Source organism: Schistocerca nitens, chromosome 1 (genome assembly GCF_023898315.1).
Source record: "Schistocerca nitens isolate TAMUIC-IGC-003100 chromosome 1, iqSchNite1.1, whole genome shotgun sequence".
Taxonomy (NCBI): Eukaryota; Metazoa; Arthropoda; class Insecta; order Orthoptera; family Acrididae; genus Schistocerca; species Schistocerca nitens.
Window position 1 is genome coordinate 626,120,047 of NC_064614.1, and position 18,586 is coordinate 626,138,632.

General features: G+C 44.1%; 1 protein-coding gene across 1 annotated transcript; it reads right to left on the bottom strand.

Annotated features, from left to right (window-relative positions):
- Window positions 1-605: 605 nt before the first annotated feature.
- LOC126263803 (facilitated trehalose transporter Tret1-like) lies at window positions 606-15,967 on the bottom strand. The gene is made up of 2 exons (XM_049960948.1): window positions 14,951-15,967; window positions 606-947 (listed from the first exon to the last, which is right to left on the bottom strand). The coding sequence occupies exons 1-2, from the start codon at window positions 15,965-15,967 to the stop codon at window positions 606-608; spliced, it is 1,359 nt and encodes a 452-aa protein (XP_049816905.1).
- Window positions 15,968-18,586: the final 2,619 nt, after the last annotated feature.

Genomic DNA, 18,586 nt, shown 5'->3' on the forward strand with positions numbered 1-18,586 from the left:
CAGTTCGTGAAGTTTAAATTCTCCCTTCAAGAGATTCTTTACTTTCAGTGTGTAACACATATAGTCTGTGCTCTGTTCCAACAGAACGTTTTTGTATGTAGGATTCTAATTCATTGCATATATCTTTGTTCTAGCCTACGGTCTGTGAGACAAAAATTGCTTAATTTTTATTTCAGTTGTTTCTCTGATATGTTACTAAGATTCAAAAACACAAACTTTTCTGACACGTAATGCACCATTTTCTTAACTCTGTAGCATTCAGTGTAATACAGAGATAGCGACATTAGTTTTTCACCGGCCGTTGTCAAGGTGCTACAGTACTCCAGTTCTTCAGAAAATAAATTATTTCTAAGTCCGTACTTAGGGTCGACTTCTAAGATTGTTGTACCCAGAGATATTTCACATTTGTGTCAGATATTCCACCTTCGCCAGTTCCTCAAATGGCTCACCTTATCCACTTCAGTTTAGGATGATAATTTCTCCTAATAATGAATGTCACGATCAGATGCTTTCTTCTAACATTCGCTATATCTCAACGGTTATCTCACATATGAATCCACCAGTACAGATCTTAATACAAGAAATAAGCCAATACGTCTTTAATTTCAGATTGGACGTTCTTTCGAGAGTTCCTCGGGAGTACTGCTTGCTGCTCCGCCTACGTGACTGACCATTTCTTCGTTGATCTGCGCAAAAGTTTTGTTCCTTGTCTCGGGCATGAGCGCGTAGACATAAACGACGGCACCCACACACATCACGGTGAAGCCCCAGAAGGAGTAGTAGGCGCCCAGGCCGTCAGAGACCACTTGGAACATCTTCTTGAGGAAGAAGCCATACAGTGCTATCACGGTGGTGCCAACAGCTGAGGCGACCCCCTTCACCGACACGTGGAACAGCTCACCCATGACCAAGGACAGCACTGGTGCGAGACCAACAGAGGCCGAAATCTGCAACAAGTTTAACGCTTGTCACAACTCCCCATTGATTTATTCCATACCCCTAACAATAGCCAAAGCCACTCTATAATATCAAGGTTAATGCACGTTACTCACAAATGCAGTAAATGAAGCAGGCAAAAAGGAATACAAACGTCTCAAAAATGAGATCGACAGTAAGTGCAAAATGGCTAAGCAGGGATGGCTAGAGGACAAATGTGAGGATGTAGAGGCTTATCTCACTAGGGGTAAGATAGATACTGCCTACAGGAAAATTAAAGAGACCTTGGGGGAAAAGAGAACCACTTGTATGAATATCAAGAGCTCAGGTGGAAACTCAGTTCTAAGCAAAGAAGGGAAAGCAGAAAGGTGGAAGGAGTATATAGAGGGGCTATACAAGGGCGATGTACTTGAGGACAACATTATGGAAATGGAAGAGGATGTAGATGAAATGAGAGATATCGTACTGCGTGAATATTTTGACAGAGCTCTGAAAGACCTGAGTCGAAACAAGGCCCCGGGAGTAGACAACATTCCATTAGAACTACTGACCGCCCTGGGAGAGCCAGTCCTGACAAAACTCTACCATCTGGTGAGCAAGATGTATGAGACAGGCGAAATACCCTCAGACTTCAAGAAGAATATAATAATTCCAATCCCAAAGAAAGCAGTTGTTGACAGATGTGAAAATTACCGAACTATCAGTTTAATAAGTCACGGCTGCAAAATACTAACGCGAATTCTTTACAGACGAATGGAAAAACTGGTAGAAGCCGACCTCGGGAAAGATCAGTTTGGATTACGTAGAAATATTGGAACACGGGAGGCAATACTGACCCTACGACTTATCTTAGAAAATAGATTAAGAAAAGGCAAACCTACGTTTCTAGCATTTGTAGACTTAGAGAAAGCTTTTGACAAGGTTGACTGGAATACTCTCTTTCAAATTCTAAACGTGGCAGGGGTAAAATACAGGGAGCGAACAGTTATTTACAATTTGTACAGAAACCAGATGGCAATTATAAGAGTCGAGAGACATGAAAGGGAAGCAGTGGTTGGGAAGGGATTGAGACAGGGTTGTAGCCTCTCCCCGATGTTATTCAATCTGTATATTGAGCAAGCAGTAAAGGAAACAAAATAACAATTCGGAGTAGGTATTAAAATCCATGGAGAAGAAATAAAAACTTTGAGGTTCACCGATTACATTGAAATTCTGTCAGAGACAGCAAAGGACTTGGAAGAGCAGTTGAACGGAATGGACAGTGTATTGAAGGGATGATATAAGATGAACATCAACAAAGGCAAAACGAGGATAATGGAATATAGTCGAATTAAGTCAAGTGAAGCTGAGGGAATTAGATTAGGAAATGAGACAGTTAAAGTAGTAAAGGAGTTTTGCTATTTGGGGAGCAAAATAACTTATGATGGTCGAAGTAGAGAGGATATAAAATGTAGGCTGTCAGTGGTAGGGAAGCGTTTCTGAAGAAGAGAAATTTGTTAACATCGAATATAGATTTAAGTGTCAGGAAGCCGTTTCTGAAAGTATTTGTATGGAGTGTAGCCATGTATGGACGTGAAACACTGACGATAAATTGTTTGGGCAAGAAGAGAATAGAAGCTTTCGAAATGTGGTGCTACAGAAGAATGCTGAATATTAGATGGGTAGATCACATAACTAATGAGGAAGTATTGAATAGGATTGGGGAGAAGTTTGTGGCACAACTTGACCAGAAGACGGGATCGGTTGGTAGGACATGTTCTGAGGCATCAAGGGATCACCAATTTAGTATTGGAGGGCAGCGTGGTGGGTAAAAATCGTAGAGGGAGACCAGGAGATGAATACACTAAGCAGATTCAGAAGGATGTAGGTTGCAGTAGGTACTGGGAGATGAAGAAGCTTGCACAGGATAGAGTAGCATGGAGAGCTGCAGCAAACCAGTCTCAGGACTGAAGACCACAACAAGAACAACTCACAAAACAAAAACAATTTAGAAGTGGAGCAGTTCGAAATTACAGACCAAAAAACATTTCATCTCTAAGCTGAGTAAAGATAGTAATCAAACAGAATAATGTCAGGATGAGAATAAAAGCACAAGCACCGCCGTAGAGGCCACAGACGGACCAGATGGGACCCCCCGATTGCAGGATCATCTTCAGACAACGAAGTCATCGAGATGCGATATGAAGGGGCGTGGGGTCAGCACATCGCTATCCCGAGCATTGTCTGGTTAGCATACACGGTACCGCAAGTACTCGATCAAGTGCTTCTCAATTGGCGTCGCAAGGCTGTTTGCATCCTGATCCAGTCCTTCCACGAACGAAAAATTCCTCGCAGTATATCGAATCTAAACTGGGTCGTCAGCGTGACCGTCAGCTGCGCAGACCACTCAGCTACGGAGGTAGACACGATGAGAACAAGGAATAGATAAAAATGAAACAGGTGCTGCTAAAAGATATTGCAAGAATAGTAAGTAAAAATGCTATGAATGAATGGGACACGCGCAAAATGATTCGAGAAATGAGTGATAGGAAGGAACAGAAAAGTGACAAATGACAATATAGATATTGTAAGGAAACAGTCATAGCATGAGCACAACATAAGCCACAGAAAGTTAATAAAAAATTTAAAAACAATAGGAATATAAAAATTTAACACACACCAAGAGTTACAGTAGTGCATAAAATAAATACACCGACGGAAAATAAATCACGCCGTTGAGGAGTTGCGCGACGTAAACGATAGTTGGTAGGCGTATTTCAATATCTGAAAGATGATGTCTATTCAAATTTAGCGCCAGTCGCATAAGAATGGCGCTAGTAACGCCACTATGAGAATGCAAATGAGGTTTGCTTTAAATGCACGCTGTAACGATCGTGAGCGGTAGTTCCCTTTGAGATTGGAATTCGTATGTTGGTATTAGCTAGAAATGCTTTTAAGGCCAGAAAGGTGACATTATCAGCACCTCACTGAGATTGAATGGGGTCGTGTAATAGGACTACGAGGAGCTGGATGTTCCTTTTGCTACTTGGCAGGAATGTAACCACTGTACATGATCGCTGGCAGCGGTAGTCACGAGAATGTACGGTCGCAACAAGACCGGGCTCTGAACGGCCACGTGACGCTACCAAGGGGAAGACCATCGTTTTCGGCGCGTCGCTCTGCTGCATCGTAATGCGATACGCGAGAGCTGGTGTCAAGGAAGAGCTCAGTGGAGAGCGGGGTGGAGGTCTGTTGCATTTTCTGCTGAAAGCTGGCCGCTCCGGCCGCTGTGGCCGAGAGGTTCTAGGCACTTCAGTCTGCAACCGCGCGACAGCTACGATCACAGGTTCGAATCCTGCCTCGAGCATGGATGTGTGTGACGTCCTTAGGTTAGTAAGGTTTAAGTAGTTTTAAGTTCTAGAGGGCTGATGACCTCAGATGTTAAGTCCCATAGTGCTCAGAGCCATCTGAACCATTTTTTTCTGATGCAAACTGGTTTTGCCTCAGTTGCACTGATGGCTGTGTGTTGGTTAGAGGGAGGCCAGTTGAGGCCTGAAACGAATCTGTCGGCGTCCTAGACACACTCCACCTGTACCTCGAGTTACGATCTGGGCTACGATTTAGTATGATAGCAGGAGCACTCTCCTGACTGCAAATTTCAATGCCAATGTGATGATTCGACCTGTTTTGCTTTCATTCATGAAGAGCGTTCCAAGGGGTGTTTTCCAACGAGATAACACTCGCCGCATACCAGTATTGTAACATGTTGCCTTGGTCTGCTCGATCACCAGATCTGTCTCCAATCGAGCACATATGGGACATCATAGGACGACAACTCCAGCGTCATCGACAAACAGCATTAACCATACCTGTATTGACCGACCAAGTGCAACAGGCATGGAACTTCATCCCACAAACTGACATCCAGCAACTGTACAATAATTGCACGTTTGCAGTCTTGCGTTCAACATTCTTGTGATTACAACGGTTATTATTGTATACTAAGATGGTATCTGTTCTTTCAGACATGTCCGAAAGAACAGATACCATCGGTGACCATACAGCTCGTTAGAATGAAATTACAATGAAATGAACACCCTTAGCTGTTTACAGGCGTCAACATACGTCAACGGGGACAGATGAAAACGTGCGTCCCGACCGGGACCCGAACCCGGGATCTCCTGCTTACATGGCAGACGCTCTATCCATCTGAGCCACCGAGGACACAGAGGACACACACACACACACACACACACACACACACACACACACACACACACATATATATATATATATATATATATATATATATATATATATATATATATATATATATATATGCATCCTCATAGTGGCGTTACTAGCGCCATTCTTATGCGACTGGCGCTAAATTTGAATAGACATCATCTTTCAGATATTGAAATACGCCTACCAACTATCGTATATATATATATATATATATATATAACTACTTAAGGCCCACCGGCCACTTGACCATCTTCTTCTTCTGTGCGAATGCACAAACAGTGCACGAACTCTTGCGGGAATCGGCAACGCGCCGCGAGTAATGAGTATAATGGGCTGAAGCACTACGAATGTAGTGCGGGACGATACCTTGAGAATGTGGGTTTTGCGGGAGGCGTGCCAGAGATAAATCCCTACAGTCGCACTATCCTGTGTGTCCTCGGTGGCTCAGATGGATAGAGCATCTGCCATGTAAGCAGGAGATCCCGGGTTCGGGTCCCGGTCGGGGCGCACGTTTTCATCTGTCCCCGTTGACGTATGTCAACGCCTGTAAGCAGCTAAGGGTGTTCATTTCATTGTAATTTCATGGTTATTATTGTGCCAGCATTTCCTATTTGCAATGGCTTATCTGACGCTTATATTAACCTGTGATCCCGCAATGTTAATCACTTCTGTATGTTACCTAGATAAGTGTATCTCCGAAATTTCATTACCCTACATTAATTATTTTCCAATGTTCCAATTTTTCCGTCAATCTAGATGCTTGTCCACACGTCAGTGTAATATATTAATGTGTCAGGCTCCAGGCTACTATAAAGTATTCCTTTACAGTATATATGGAGTGAGCCACAAGGAGAACTTGTATTTCAAAATTTAGCAATTTATCCCTCAACCTTTTCAGTTCTGCAGAAAGCCTGTTAGAAATGAAACCTGCAGAAAGGGGCACACTTGTACGTGCCGTGCTTAAGAAAGTGCTATGCACGGGCAAATCGTTTGTCCATCTAGCGTTCATCGATTGAATGTAGCAGTCTCTCTTGAACAAGTCCATACCATTAACAACTCTTATGTGTGAGCATTTGCACAGGGATGGCAGACCTAGAATTCTGAGACGCTTGAACAACAACTTACGCGCACTAACAATGTACATCGTTCTGACCGCCCTTTTTTGTTAAAAATGTTAATTGCGAACGCGCAGAGTTACTCCAAAATATAGCACAGAATATAATAGAGTGAAAGTTTTCAAATTAAACACACATTCACGTTTCAATGGCGAAATTATTCTTATAATGAAGTTAACATTTAATTTCTGCTCAAGATCCTGAATATGATACTTCAAAAGAGCGTTACTTTAGTCTTCAGTGCTAAGATTTTAAAGTGTTTGACGTCACTGGTTGTTTGATCGTCTCGAGTCGATAATAGTCAATAGCTGTACATAAACATAAATCTGTTTTCTGTAAGCCACAAACTGATTTTCTCCCCTGTCGTATTTATTAAATCGTTTGCATAACAAGTCTTTCGCAAAAACATTTATGTCATTTGGGACTAGAAATGATAGACATTTTTTGTTGTGTTTATTGGCAGATCATTGATGTGTATTAATAAGAGCAATGGACTCAGAACAGAATCTGTCTCATCCAGTTCCCACCTCCCTCTCCCCCCAAGCACACTCGCCACGCTTTATGGCACCCAACTCAGATTCAAATCTGTTCCCTGTTTATTGACACTGAACGGAGGCAACCTCTGTTTACTATTTTCCAGATATGAAACTAACCATTACTGAGTTACTTCTGTAGTTCTGTAATGTTTCAGGTAAATGTAGAAGTATTTACGGTTCACACAATCGAATGTTTGTGTTAATACTACGAAGACAGCTATTGTCCATGTAGCCTTGAAAGTGCCTCATACACTACACAATGAGTTTGGACCTTCTGTCGGTGCTCCATTCAGTGAAACAAAATTGCAAGCCTGACAACAAAGAATGGGTTCTGCGATGTGTTACGACTCTCTTGAACACAGCCTTCTCAAAAATCTTCGAAAACACTGAGTGCAAGGATTCTGATCAAGAATTGTCTATACTGTCTTTCTCTTTCTCTCTTTTTACTAATGAGTATTTTAATCCACCCGAAAAATTATTGCACCTGAAAGACGCATTGTAAAAGAGAGTAAGTGCAGAATGGTAAACTGACATTCGTAAATTTGCTCAATATTTAATCATATCTACATGGGTCTTTATTTCTTACTGATTCAGTAAATGATTCAAGGAGTACAAAGACAGGATACAAACAAAGAGAAGAGTGACAGGGGAATAGAAAAGATGTGGTGAGAGGGAATAAGTCCCTAAAGAAGCTAGGAACTTGTTAAAGAGGAGACCTAACAAAGTCAGTAAGACAGTTAAACAAGACAGTCATGGTGCAAACCGATTCCCATAGTTGAGAAAATACTCAAGACGTGTTGCGTCTGTGTTAACAAATTGTTAGTGAGATTTATTCGAGTCTGGTCTACTGAACGACTCTTACTGCAAAGTGCGGTAATCCACCGCTCTACATCATTGTTGAATTGTGCTACGAAGTGCCGTAGTACTATTTTTGTTCTCTTACCAGTATACAATGTTAGGGTTCCCATAAGAGAGAAAGGCAGCTGAAATGATTTAAGCCTCAAGTAATTCCTCTTAAGATTTCATGTGAGCAGGGCAATAGTTCCTACAATCAGATCGCGATATATTCATACTCAGTTCTTGTACACGTAAACGTGAGGTGAAGGTCAAACCATAATTTCAACAAAACGTTCGTAACATAACAGAAGCCATCTGCAATGAATATTCAAAACTGCAATATAACAGTTATAAATTTACAATATACTTACTAACTTACTAACTAACCCAACAAACTACATAACAACAGATTAACACTAAAAATACGATGGGTAGTCATGAAGTTTTAATTATCAAGAAAAAATAAATTGACACCATAGTTTATGCTTGTTTGCAGGTATGTGTCTGCAGCCATTATCCACACTGAAATTCTCGCTCTACTGCAACGTTGTAATCTGCTAGAGAAGCCAAAACATATCTCACAAACATATGTTTTAGCACTGACGTGGAGCGAAAACAATCGACACAGCACGGTATCCAAACTGGCGTACCTCTACATCTACATCTACATCCATACTCCGCAAGCCACCTGACGGTATGTGGTGGAGGGTACCTTGAGTACCTCTATCGGTTCTCCCTTCTATTCCAGTCTCGTATTGTTCGTGGAAAGAAGGATTGTCGGTATGCCTCTGTGTGGGCTCTAATCTCTCTGATTTTATCCTCATGGTCTCTTCGCGAGATATACGTAGGAGGGAGCAATATTCTGCTTGACTCTTCGATGAAAGTATGTTCTCGAAACTTCAACAAAAACCCGTACCGAGCTGAGCGTCTCTCCTGCAGAGTCTTCCACTGGAGTTTATCTATCATCTCCGTAACGCTTTCGCGATTACTAAATGATCCTGTAACGAAGCGCGCTGCTCTCCGTTGGATCTTCTCTATCTCTTCTATCAACCTTATCTGGTACGGATCCCACACTGCTGAGCAGTATTCAAGCAGCGGGCGAACAAGCGTACTGTAACCTACTTCCTTTGTTTTCGGATTGCATTTCCTTAGGATTCTTCCAATGAATCTCAGTCTAGAATCTGCTTTACCGACGATCAACTTTATAAGATCATTCCATTTTAAATCACTCCTAATGCGTACTCCCAGATAATTTATGGCATTTACTTCTTCCAGTTGCTGACCTGCTATATTGTAGCTAAATAATAAGGGATCTTTCTTTCTATGTATTCGCAGCACATTACACTTGTCTACATTGAGATTCAATTTCCATTCCCTGCACCATGCTTCAATTCACTGCAGATCCTCCTGCATTTCAGTACAATTTTCCATTGTTACAACCTCTCGATATACCACAGCATCATCCGCAAAAAGCATCAGTGAACTTCCGATATCACCCACAAGGTCATTTATGTATATTGTGAATAGCAACGGTCCTACGACACTCCCCTGCGGCACACCTGAAATCACTCTTACTTCGGAAGACTTCTCTCCATTGAGAATGACATGCTGCGTTCTGTTATCTAGGAACTCTTCAATCCAATCACACAATTGGTCTGATAGTCCATATGCTCTTACTTTGTTCATTAAACGACTGTGGGGAACTGTATCGAACGCCTTGCGGAAGTCAAGAAACACGGCATCTACCTTGAACCCGTGTCTATGGCCCTCTGAGTCTCGTGGACGAATAGCGCGAGCTGGGTTTCACACGACCGTCTTTTTCGAAACCCATGCGGATTCCTACAGAGTAGATTTCTAGTCTCCAGAAAAGTCATTATACTCGAACATAATACGTGTTCCAAAATTCTACAACTGATCGACGTTAGAGATATAGGTCTATGGTTCTGCACATCTGTTCGACGTCCCTTCTTGAAAACGGGGATGACTTGTGCCCTTTTCCAATCCTTTGGATGCTACGCTCTTCTAGAGACCTACGGTACACCGCTGCAAGAAGGGGGGCAAGTTCCTTCGCGTACTCTGTGTAAAATCGAACTGGTATCCCATCAGGTCCAGCGGCCTTTCCTCTTTTGAGCGATTTTAATTGTTTCTCTATCCCTCTGTCGTCTATTTCGATATCTACCATTTTATCATATGTGCGACAATCTAGAGAAGGAACTACAGTGCAGTCTTCCTCTGTGAAACAGCTTTGGAAAAATACATTTAGTATTTCGGCCTTTAGTCTGTCATCCTCTGTTTCAGTACCATTTTGGTCACAGAGTGTCTGGACATTTTGCTTTGATCCATCTACCGCTTTGACATAAGACCAAAGTTTCTTAGGATTTTCTTCCAAGTCAGTACATAGAACTTTACTTTCGAATTCATTGAACGCCTCTCGCATAGCCCTCCTCACACTACATTTAGCTTCGCGTAATTTTTGTTTGTCTGCAAGGCTTTGGCTATGTTTATGTTTGCTGTGAAGTTCCCTTTGCTTCCGTAGCAGTTTTCTAACTCGATTGTTGTACCACGGTGGCTCTTTTCCATCTCTTACGATCTTGCTTGGCACATACTCATCTAACGCATATTTTACGATGGTTTTGAACTTTGTCCACTGATCCTCAACACTATCTGTACTTGAGGCAAAACTTTTGTGTTGAGCCGTCAGGTACTCTGAAATCTCCTTTTTGTCACTTTTGCTAAACAGAAAAATCTTCCTACCTTTTTTAATATTTCTATTTACGGTTGAAATCATCGATGCAGTAACCGCTTTATGATCGCTGATTCCCTGTTCTGCGTTAACTGTTTCAAATAGTTCGGGTCTGTTTGTCACCAGAAGGTCTGATTTGTTATCACCACGAGTCGGTTCTCTGTTCAACTGCTCAAGGTAGTTTTCAGATAAAGCACTTAAAAAAGTTTCACTGGATTCTTTGTCCCTGCCACCCGTTATGAACGTTTGAGTCTCCCAGTCTATATCCGGCAAATTAAAATCTCCACCCAGAACTATAACATGGTGGGGAAATCTACTCGAAATATTTTCCAAATTATCCTTCAGGTGCTCAGCCACAACAGGTGCTGAGCCAGTGGACCTATAGATACATCCAGTTACCACGTCTGAGGCTGCTTTAACCGTGACCTTCACCCAAATTATTTCACATTTCGGATCTCCGTCAATTTCCTTCGTTACTATTGCACTTCTTATCGCTATAACACCCCTCCCCCTTCACTGTCCAGCCTGTCTCTGCGGTATACATTCCAATCCGTGTTTAGGATTTCATTGCTGTTTACGTCCAGTTTCAGCCAACTTTCTGTCCCTAGTACTATGTGGGCATTGTGACCGTTCATTAATGAGAGCAGTTCTGGGACCTTTCTATAGACGCTCCTTCAGTTTACTATTAGCACATTAATATTGTTACTCCCTGTTGCATTTTGCCTACTCCTACCTTTCCGCGTCTCAGGAGCCGTCTTGTCGGGCCTAGGGAGGGAATTCTCTAACCTAAAAAACCAACATGTGCACTCCACACGTACTCCGCTACCCTTGTAGCTGCTTCCTGCAAGTAGTGCACGCCTGACCTATTCAGGGGGACCCTACATTTCTCCACCCGATAGCGGAGGTCGAGAAATTTGCATCCCAGATCTCCGCAGAATCGTCTGAGCCTCTGGTTTAAGCCTTCTACTCGGCTCCAAACCAGAGGACCGCGATCGGTTCTGGGAACGATACTACAAATAGTTAGCTCAGATTCCACCCCGCGAGCGAGGCTTTCCGACTTCACCAACTCCGCCAACCGCCTGTACGAACTGAGGATGACCTCAGAACCCAGACGGCAGGAGTAATTGTTGCCAACATGAGCAAAAATATGCAGTCGGGTGCACCCAGTGCTCTCTATCGCCGCCGGCAGGGCCTCCTCCACATCTCGGATGAGACCCCCCGGCAAGCAGACAGAATGAACACTGGCCTTCTTCCCCGACCTTTCCGCTATTTCCCTAAGGGGCTCCATCGCCTGCCTAACGTTGGAGCTCCCGATAACTAATAAACCCCTCCACCCGTGTGCCTGCTCGGACCTTTCTGAAGGAGCGGCCACATGTCCACTCACAGGCAGAGCGGGCGATGCCACATCTCCAGTTTCCACATTGGCCCTCCACCTCGTGCGCCGGGAACGCCGCTGAACCCACCACTCCCCTTGGGGAGAGGGTGGCCCAACCGCGCCCGGTACCCGTGAAGATGTCTCGACAGCAGGGACAGTGGGTGAAGCATGTAACACCTGGGGTGTACCATGCGACGCACCAGACTCCCCACTGCCGCTACACACCGAGGCAGCAGCCTGAAGACGGCTTACCGCGGCCATCAACACGTTCAGCTGTTCGCAAACAGTGGCCAGCTCCTCCTGCGTCCGTACACAGCAGTCACACATCCTATCCATCCTAAGAAATCAATTTACTGTAGAGAGTTAATCAACTTTTAACTAGACTGCTAATTCACTAAAGGCGGCTGATAGTTGACTAAACTGTGGTTGCTAGACACTTCTTGTATAAAACAATGAAAATAGCACTACCTGTCTCTGGACTGTAATGAAAACAAACACTAGCACTACTGGCACTATGGTTGACTAAAGGGACTCTCTCTGACTGTATTCAAAACAAACACAAAATCTATGGAACACTATTGCTAGGACTCGACAATTAAATCTTCCTAAAAGCAAAAACACACGGAAGAAGAAGTGACAAGTAAGAAAAATACAGTTAATGCTTAAATTAACGTAGCTCGCTGCACTGCAGAAGTGACGCCGGGGAAGCATCCTGGGGCCCATCTTGTTCAGCCTGCACATTGATGACTTTCCAGCAACACAAAACACGACTTTAGCCATCTACGCGGATGACACAGCCATCCTTGCGCAAGGTTCGAAACCGTCGAACATAAATTTACGAATACAGACGGCATTCAGAACTGCCGAGCGTTGGTTGGAACGACACGTGCGAAGCAGTTCTGTTCACTCGCAGGCCGAAGCTACTGCGCAAACATCAACACTGTTGACGGGTAACACTACATGCACGCCCGATACGTTTCTGAGCAAAGTCAGATACCTCGGTGTCTGGCTGGACGGGAAACTTACATGGGGTACCACATTAAATACGTTGCCAACAGAACGTGCGCGATTCTCGCTTCCCACGCCCGGGTTCCCGGGTTCGATTCCCGGCGGGGTCAGGGATTTTCTCTGCCTCGTGATGGCTGGGTGTTGTGTGCTGTCCTTAGGTTAGTTAGGTTTAAGTAGTTCTAAGTTCTAGGGGACTTATGACCACAGCAGTTGAGTCCCATAGTGCTCAGAGCAATTTTTTTTGAACGTGCGCGAGGGTCAAACAACTCTGCACAATGTTCAACAGGGAAAGCACACTGAACAGGAGGGTGTCGAAGTCTATATACATGACACTGATTATACCTCTGATAATGTACGCAGCTCCCGTCTGGGGATACGCAGCTCCGACAGGCCTGAGAGGTGTGTGTGAAATCTTATGGGACTTAACTGCTAAGGTCATCAGTCCGTAAGCTTACAAACTACTTAACCTAAATTATCCTAAGGACAAACACACACACCCATGCTCGAGGGAGGACACGAACGTCCGCTGGGACCAGCCACACAGTCCATGACTGCAGCGCCTTAGACCGCTCGGCTAATCCCGAGCCCGACAGGCCTGCGCCACCTGCAGATCATACAGAACAAAGTGCTACGTACCATTAGCAACGCTCATCGCTACACACACACTGTGGACCTTCGCAATGTGTACCGCCTAGAAAACCCTCGAGGAAGTATTAAAAAAACACGCCACACGACTACACAGGAACTCGAGACACTCGAACAATCCTTTCATCCTTACTCTGGGAAACCATGATCACAACCATAGGTGGAAGCATAAGCGGCCAAGACTACTAGCTAGGGCATAACCACCTATGGCAAGCTAACATACACCCACAACATCGGCAAGCCCCTGCATATGCCGCTACGGTCACAGGTTCGAATCCTGCCTCGGACATGGATGTGTGTGATGTCCTTAGGTTAATTAGGTTTAAGTAGTTCTACGTTCTAGGGGACTGATGACCTCAGATGTTAAATGCCATAGTTCTCAGATCCATTTGAACCAACCCCTGCATATGAGCAACTTTGACGGAACCAACAGGCTACACCAGGTAAACGACAATCTCGCACACTGACGCACAAACGAACCGTCAACATTACTCTACACTGTGAATCTGGTATATGACCTATCGGACACAAAACGATTAAGAATCTAACTGTTACAGATATGCTGACGCTGACCGAGAAGCGAACACTGGCACCCAGTGGCAGCCGCCGAGTAACACCACCGCACAACGACAAGGGTATCGACCTGCATGATACCCACTACTAACGAAGCCTGCCCTTGCACGACCTGTCGCAGGCAGCAAGAAAACCGCTGCTGCTCTTACAACCCGACCTAACTATCGCAGAGATTTTTTTCCCCTAGGCTCTTGCCTTGGCACTTTTTTCCCCTCTGCTCTTCTAACCGCTACCCTTCGTTCAACTTTCGACTCAATCTAACTCCAGATGAGCGCGTATTAATGGTTAACCTTAAGCAGACGTATGCAAACATCGCAGTACCCACATCCTGCGAGACCTCACTTTAGTGAAAACTAACCCTTATGCAGAGATGGCAGTAGACATTTTGTGTTGGCCATCATACTGGTGTGCGCGTGGGGATGCTCCACTTCTGTTTAAAAAAATGTCAGTGGAGGCTGCCGTTGGTTAAGAGTACCTAGTTCTCTACTAATTTAAGAATATATCTCTTTGTGTTACTTTATAAATCCTCTATTTAGGTTGCGATTACTACACATTTCCCCAGTGTCGACTCAAATCAGTGCAAGTAGGGTCGTAGTCCACGCCTTCTCAAGGTCTGCTACTGAATAGAATATTAATATGATATCCCGTTGGCCTGGCAGTATTTATCTCGCCCGCTGACTGGAGCAACCTTCTTTCATTCGCGCCGCCTGGGATACAAGGACTGTGGCAGTCAGTTTAGGTATAGTAGCAGAAAATAACTAGGGGATTTGCGAAGCGGAACGTTTCTGAATAGCCAAAATGCAGACTTCTACAATGTCTCCCTCTCTGGGCACTGAAGGGTGAACATGTTGAGAAGAACCAAGTTTTGTGAACGCAGCTTGGTTTTTCGAGACAGTAATTAAAAATTCCTGCCTACACCTTGAACGAAACGTTTCCCTTTTCATTATTTTCTTACACTGAATCCAATCATGCCGGCGAGCGGCACCCAGTCGAATGCAGTAGGCACGTCTCCGTAGATGTCGTCGACGTAGAAGTAAGCTCCCTCTGCAGCCAGACAGATGGCGCACACTGAGAAAGACGCCATGCAGAGGGGCCGCCGATCGAACCTCTCGACGACCAGCGACGACATGACGCTTGCCCCAAGCGTGACGGCCGTCAGGATAATGGAAGAGATGTTCGAGTCGAGTTCGCTTCCGCTCTTCTCAAATATGTACGTTGTGTACGTGGCGAGAGCTATCGATCCAGACGACATCTGGAACAGAATGAACCCTACCGCTAAGAGCAACGTCCTGCGGTGCACAGGCACCAAGATGACATCTTTCAACTTTCCTTTACTTTGTTGTTTCTCCCTTATAGCTTGATACATCGACTCCAGCTCAGACTTGAGTTCGTCCCTCGTCAGCTGACCTTTCAATCTTTCGAGACACTTCACAGCTTCCGCTTCTTTGTGTTGCTTGAGAAAGAAGTATGGTGACTCCGGCATCCAGATGAATGTCAAGACGAAAATGATCGGAATTGAGGCGCAGATGAGAGCAACAGTGGTGACGGACAGGTAAGGCCCAATGCTGTACACGAGCAGGTAGCCACACTGCATGAGGAAGTAGTGGATCACAATTAGCGTCCCCCTTACGTCGGTGTCAGCTATTTCACACAGAAACACTGGCAAGGCCATGATGATGGGGCCGCCACCAAAGCTACCAATCGCTCGAGCTGCGAGCAGCATTCCGTAAGAATTGGCGAACGCCACCATCACCCACCAGATGAACAGAGGTCCGGCTCCGAACAGCAACACTTTCTTACGTCCCACAACGTCAACGGCGTAGCCAGTGGCGAATATGGCCACCAGCATGGTGAGTGAGTTGATGGACGCTAGCCAAGAGCCCTCGTCGGCGGTAAGTGGAAGCGGCGAATCTTCTGCCTCAAGGATTGGCAGAGTCGTCCCAGGCCAACCCATGAAGGTACCGTAGCACATGTTGACCAGCGACGCTGTGAAAAAAAGAAGTCCAAAGCGTGTAGCTCTTAGGTTGACTAATTTTATATGGCATAATTCATTGATATGGATTACATGCCGTGTACTTCCTTGTATGTTTCCCCGAAGGCACACTTACTAAGGTCTAAAACTGTCATTCGAATATATTAGTAATATGAGAAAGAAAACCACACATTTGTTGAAGTATTTGGATTAATCGATTACAACATTACGGTGTCAGTACTTGTGCATATGCCATACTTTTATTTAAGTTAGATTTAAATTTTCTTACATGAAAATGCGAAAATGATGCAGGTACCCTGATCAAAAAAACTTCTTTCTGTTTTACAACAACACCGTGAACGCCGGCGTACTAATAAACGAAAACTAAAAATATTACCAATATTTCATTATGCATGCTCTGAGACAAAAAAAAGCAAAGCACCACGAAGGAATTATCCGAATGGATCGGAAATCGGTAGATGTGATGTACATGTACACGCAAACAGATGATTACAATTTCAGGAAGAATTTGATGATTTATTCAAGAGAAAAAGCTTCACAAACTGAGCAAGTCATTAACGCGTTGGTCCAACTCTGGCACTTATGCATGCAGTTATTCGGCTTGACATTGATTGATAGAGTTGTTGAATGTCCTCCTGAGGGATATCGTGCCATATTCTCTCCAATTGGCCAAAATCCTGAGCTGCTTGAAGGGCCCTGCCGATAATGCTCCAAACGTTCTCACTTTGGGAGAGATCCGATGACCTCGCTGGCCAAGGTAGTGTTTGGTAAGCACGAAGATAAACAGTAGAAACTGAAGCCATGCCCAGGTGAACGTCTTGCAGAAATGTAAGCCCTGGATGGCTGGTCACGAAAGGCTACAAAACAGGGTGTAGAATATCGTCGACATATCGCTGTGCTGTAAAGGCGCCATGGACCACAATAAAAAGGGGTCCCGCTATGAACCCCCGACCATGACGTCTGATTGTCCGGCTGTATGGCGGCCGACAGTCAGCTTGGTATCCCAACGCTGTCTGAGGAGTCTTCGCTGGTCAGCTGGGCTCAATTCGAAGCGGGACTCATCACTGAAGACAGTGCTACTACAGTCAATGAGATTCCAGGCTGAATGTGGCCAACGCCACTGCAGACTGGTTTGTTGGTGTACAGAGGTCAATGGCAGTCGGCGCAAGGGGCGCCGGGAGCTTTGGGTCGCCTATTAATGGTCCTTTTGGCCACTGAAGCACCAGTTGCAGGTCGGATCGATGATAATGATGACTCCTGGGCTCTGAGTGGCTCTCTGACGATTACTTGGTGCTCAAGACCTGTCGTCCCTCCAGGTCAACCGCTTCTCTCTCGAAGCTGTGTTCGGCCATGGTTCACCCATTCCAAGTTCTCTATTGTTAACTCTGGCACGTAACAAGTCTAAAAAAAAAAAAAAAAAAAGAATTTGAAACGTCTCAATGTGATGAAACACCCGACTTCTTTGCTCTACACTAGGCGACATAAACAAACATCTTCAATCACATAAATGTGAAAGTTATGTGCTAACGTCTGATCAGGGTAGATCCAGAAAATAAAGTCGGTAGTTGCCAACCGCAAGGTGGAAGGAGTGTAATATCTTTGAGTAGGAGGATCTTTGATGGTTAAGAGAGCCGGGCGCGCGCAGCAAAAAACTCGGGAGTCGCAGCTAGGTGCCCGCAGGAAGTAGATGTGTGCGGCCAGCTTTAAGGTGGGAGTCGCGCTCGCTGTGCAGTTGCCCTAAGATAACTTTAGCACATAAATGGGAGAAGATATATAATGATTTCAAAATGGTTTTTGTTAGATAATGTTCAGAGTTAGGATTTGTATGTCCAAAGTTTGACACAGTAAGCGTTTCGTAAAATTTGTTGTAAGAGTGATTCGTGCTACAAAAATGTTGGAAATGGTAGGTTTTGTGTATGATTCAAAATTTTAACAATATGTATATTGAGATCAACATTTTGTTTAAATCTAACAGCCTGAATCATAATCCACATCCTTTGCTTGTACTGAATATGAAAATGTGTAGTAAAGTAAAGTTACCCACCAATGAAAGAACGTAAAGAAAATGAGGCCTCTATACAATATATATGTGCAATTCATGGTTTGAAATCGATTTTCGTATGACGAACGTTATCAGAGCAAAGTTATTTCAAATAACTAATTTTATGCCATTGCACAACTGGCGTTATTCAAGTCAAGACATAATTTCATTAAGTAAACATCCGGGCCAAAAGTTAATTTTTCAGTACAATCTTAATGCCATTGCACAAACGGCACTATTCTCCTTGATTGATGAGTCAAATACATGTTGCACATCTGTCAAAATGGTGGAGTGTAAGGAACAAGTTCACAGACGCAGTCAGATGAAGGTTTGTTAAATAATTAATTTGGAACAATCTTACCATTGACACTTTCACAAAAAAAGGAAACAATTTTGGTTAGACACCTTCACTTTTACAGATAATTTTAACTAAGATACTTTCAAATGGTCCGCTGTATGAACCAAGTTAACACTAGTGTTAAGACACTTGGGCATTGTGTCGCAAACTGCCGATGTCATTCTGCAATAGTTTGAAGTAATTTCTGCTCATTATCTTC

Coding starts and splice junctions, on each gene's coding strand:
- LOC126263803 (XM_049960948.1), bottom strand. CDS start 15,967: ATGTGCTACGGTACCTTCATGGGTTGGCCTGGGACGACTCTGCCAATC. Junction 948..14,950: donor CCGGCATGATTGGATTCAGT/GTAAGAAAATAA, acceptor AACTTGTTGCAG/ATTTCGGCCTCTGTTGGTCT.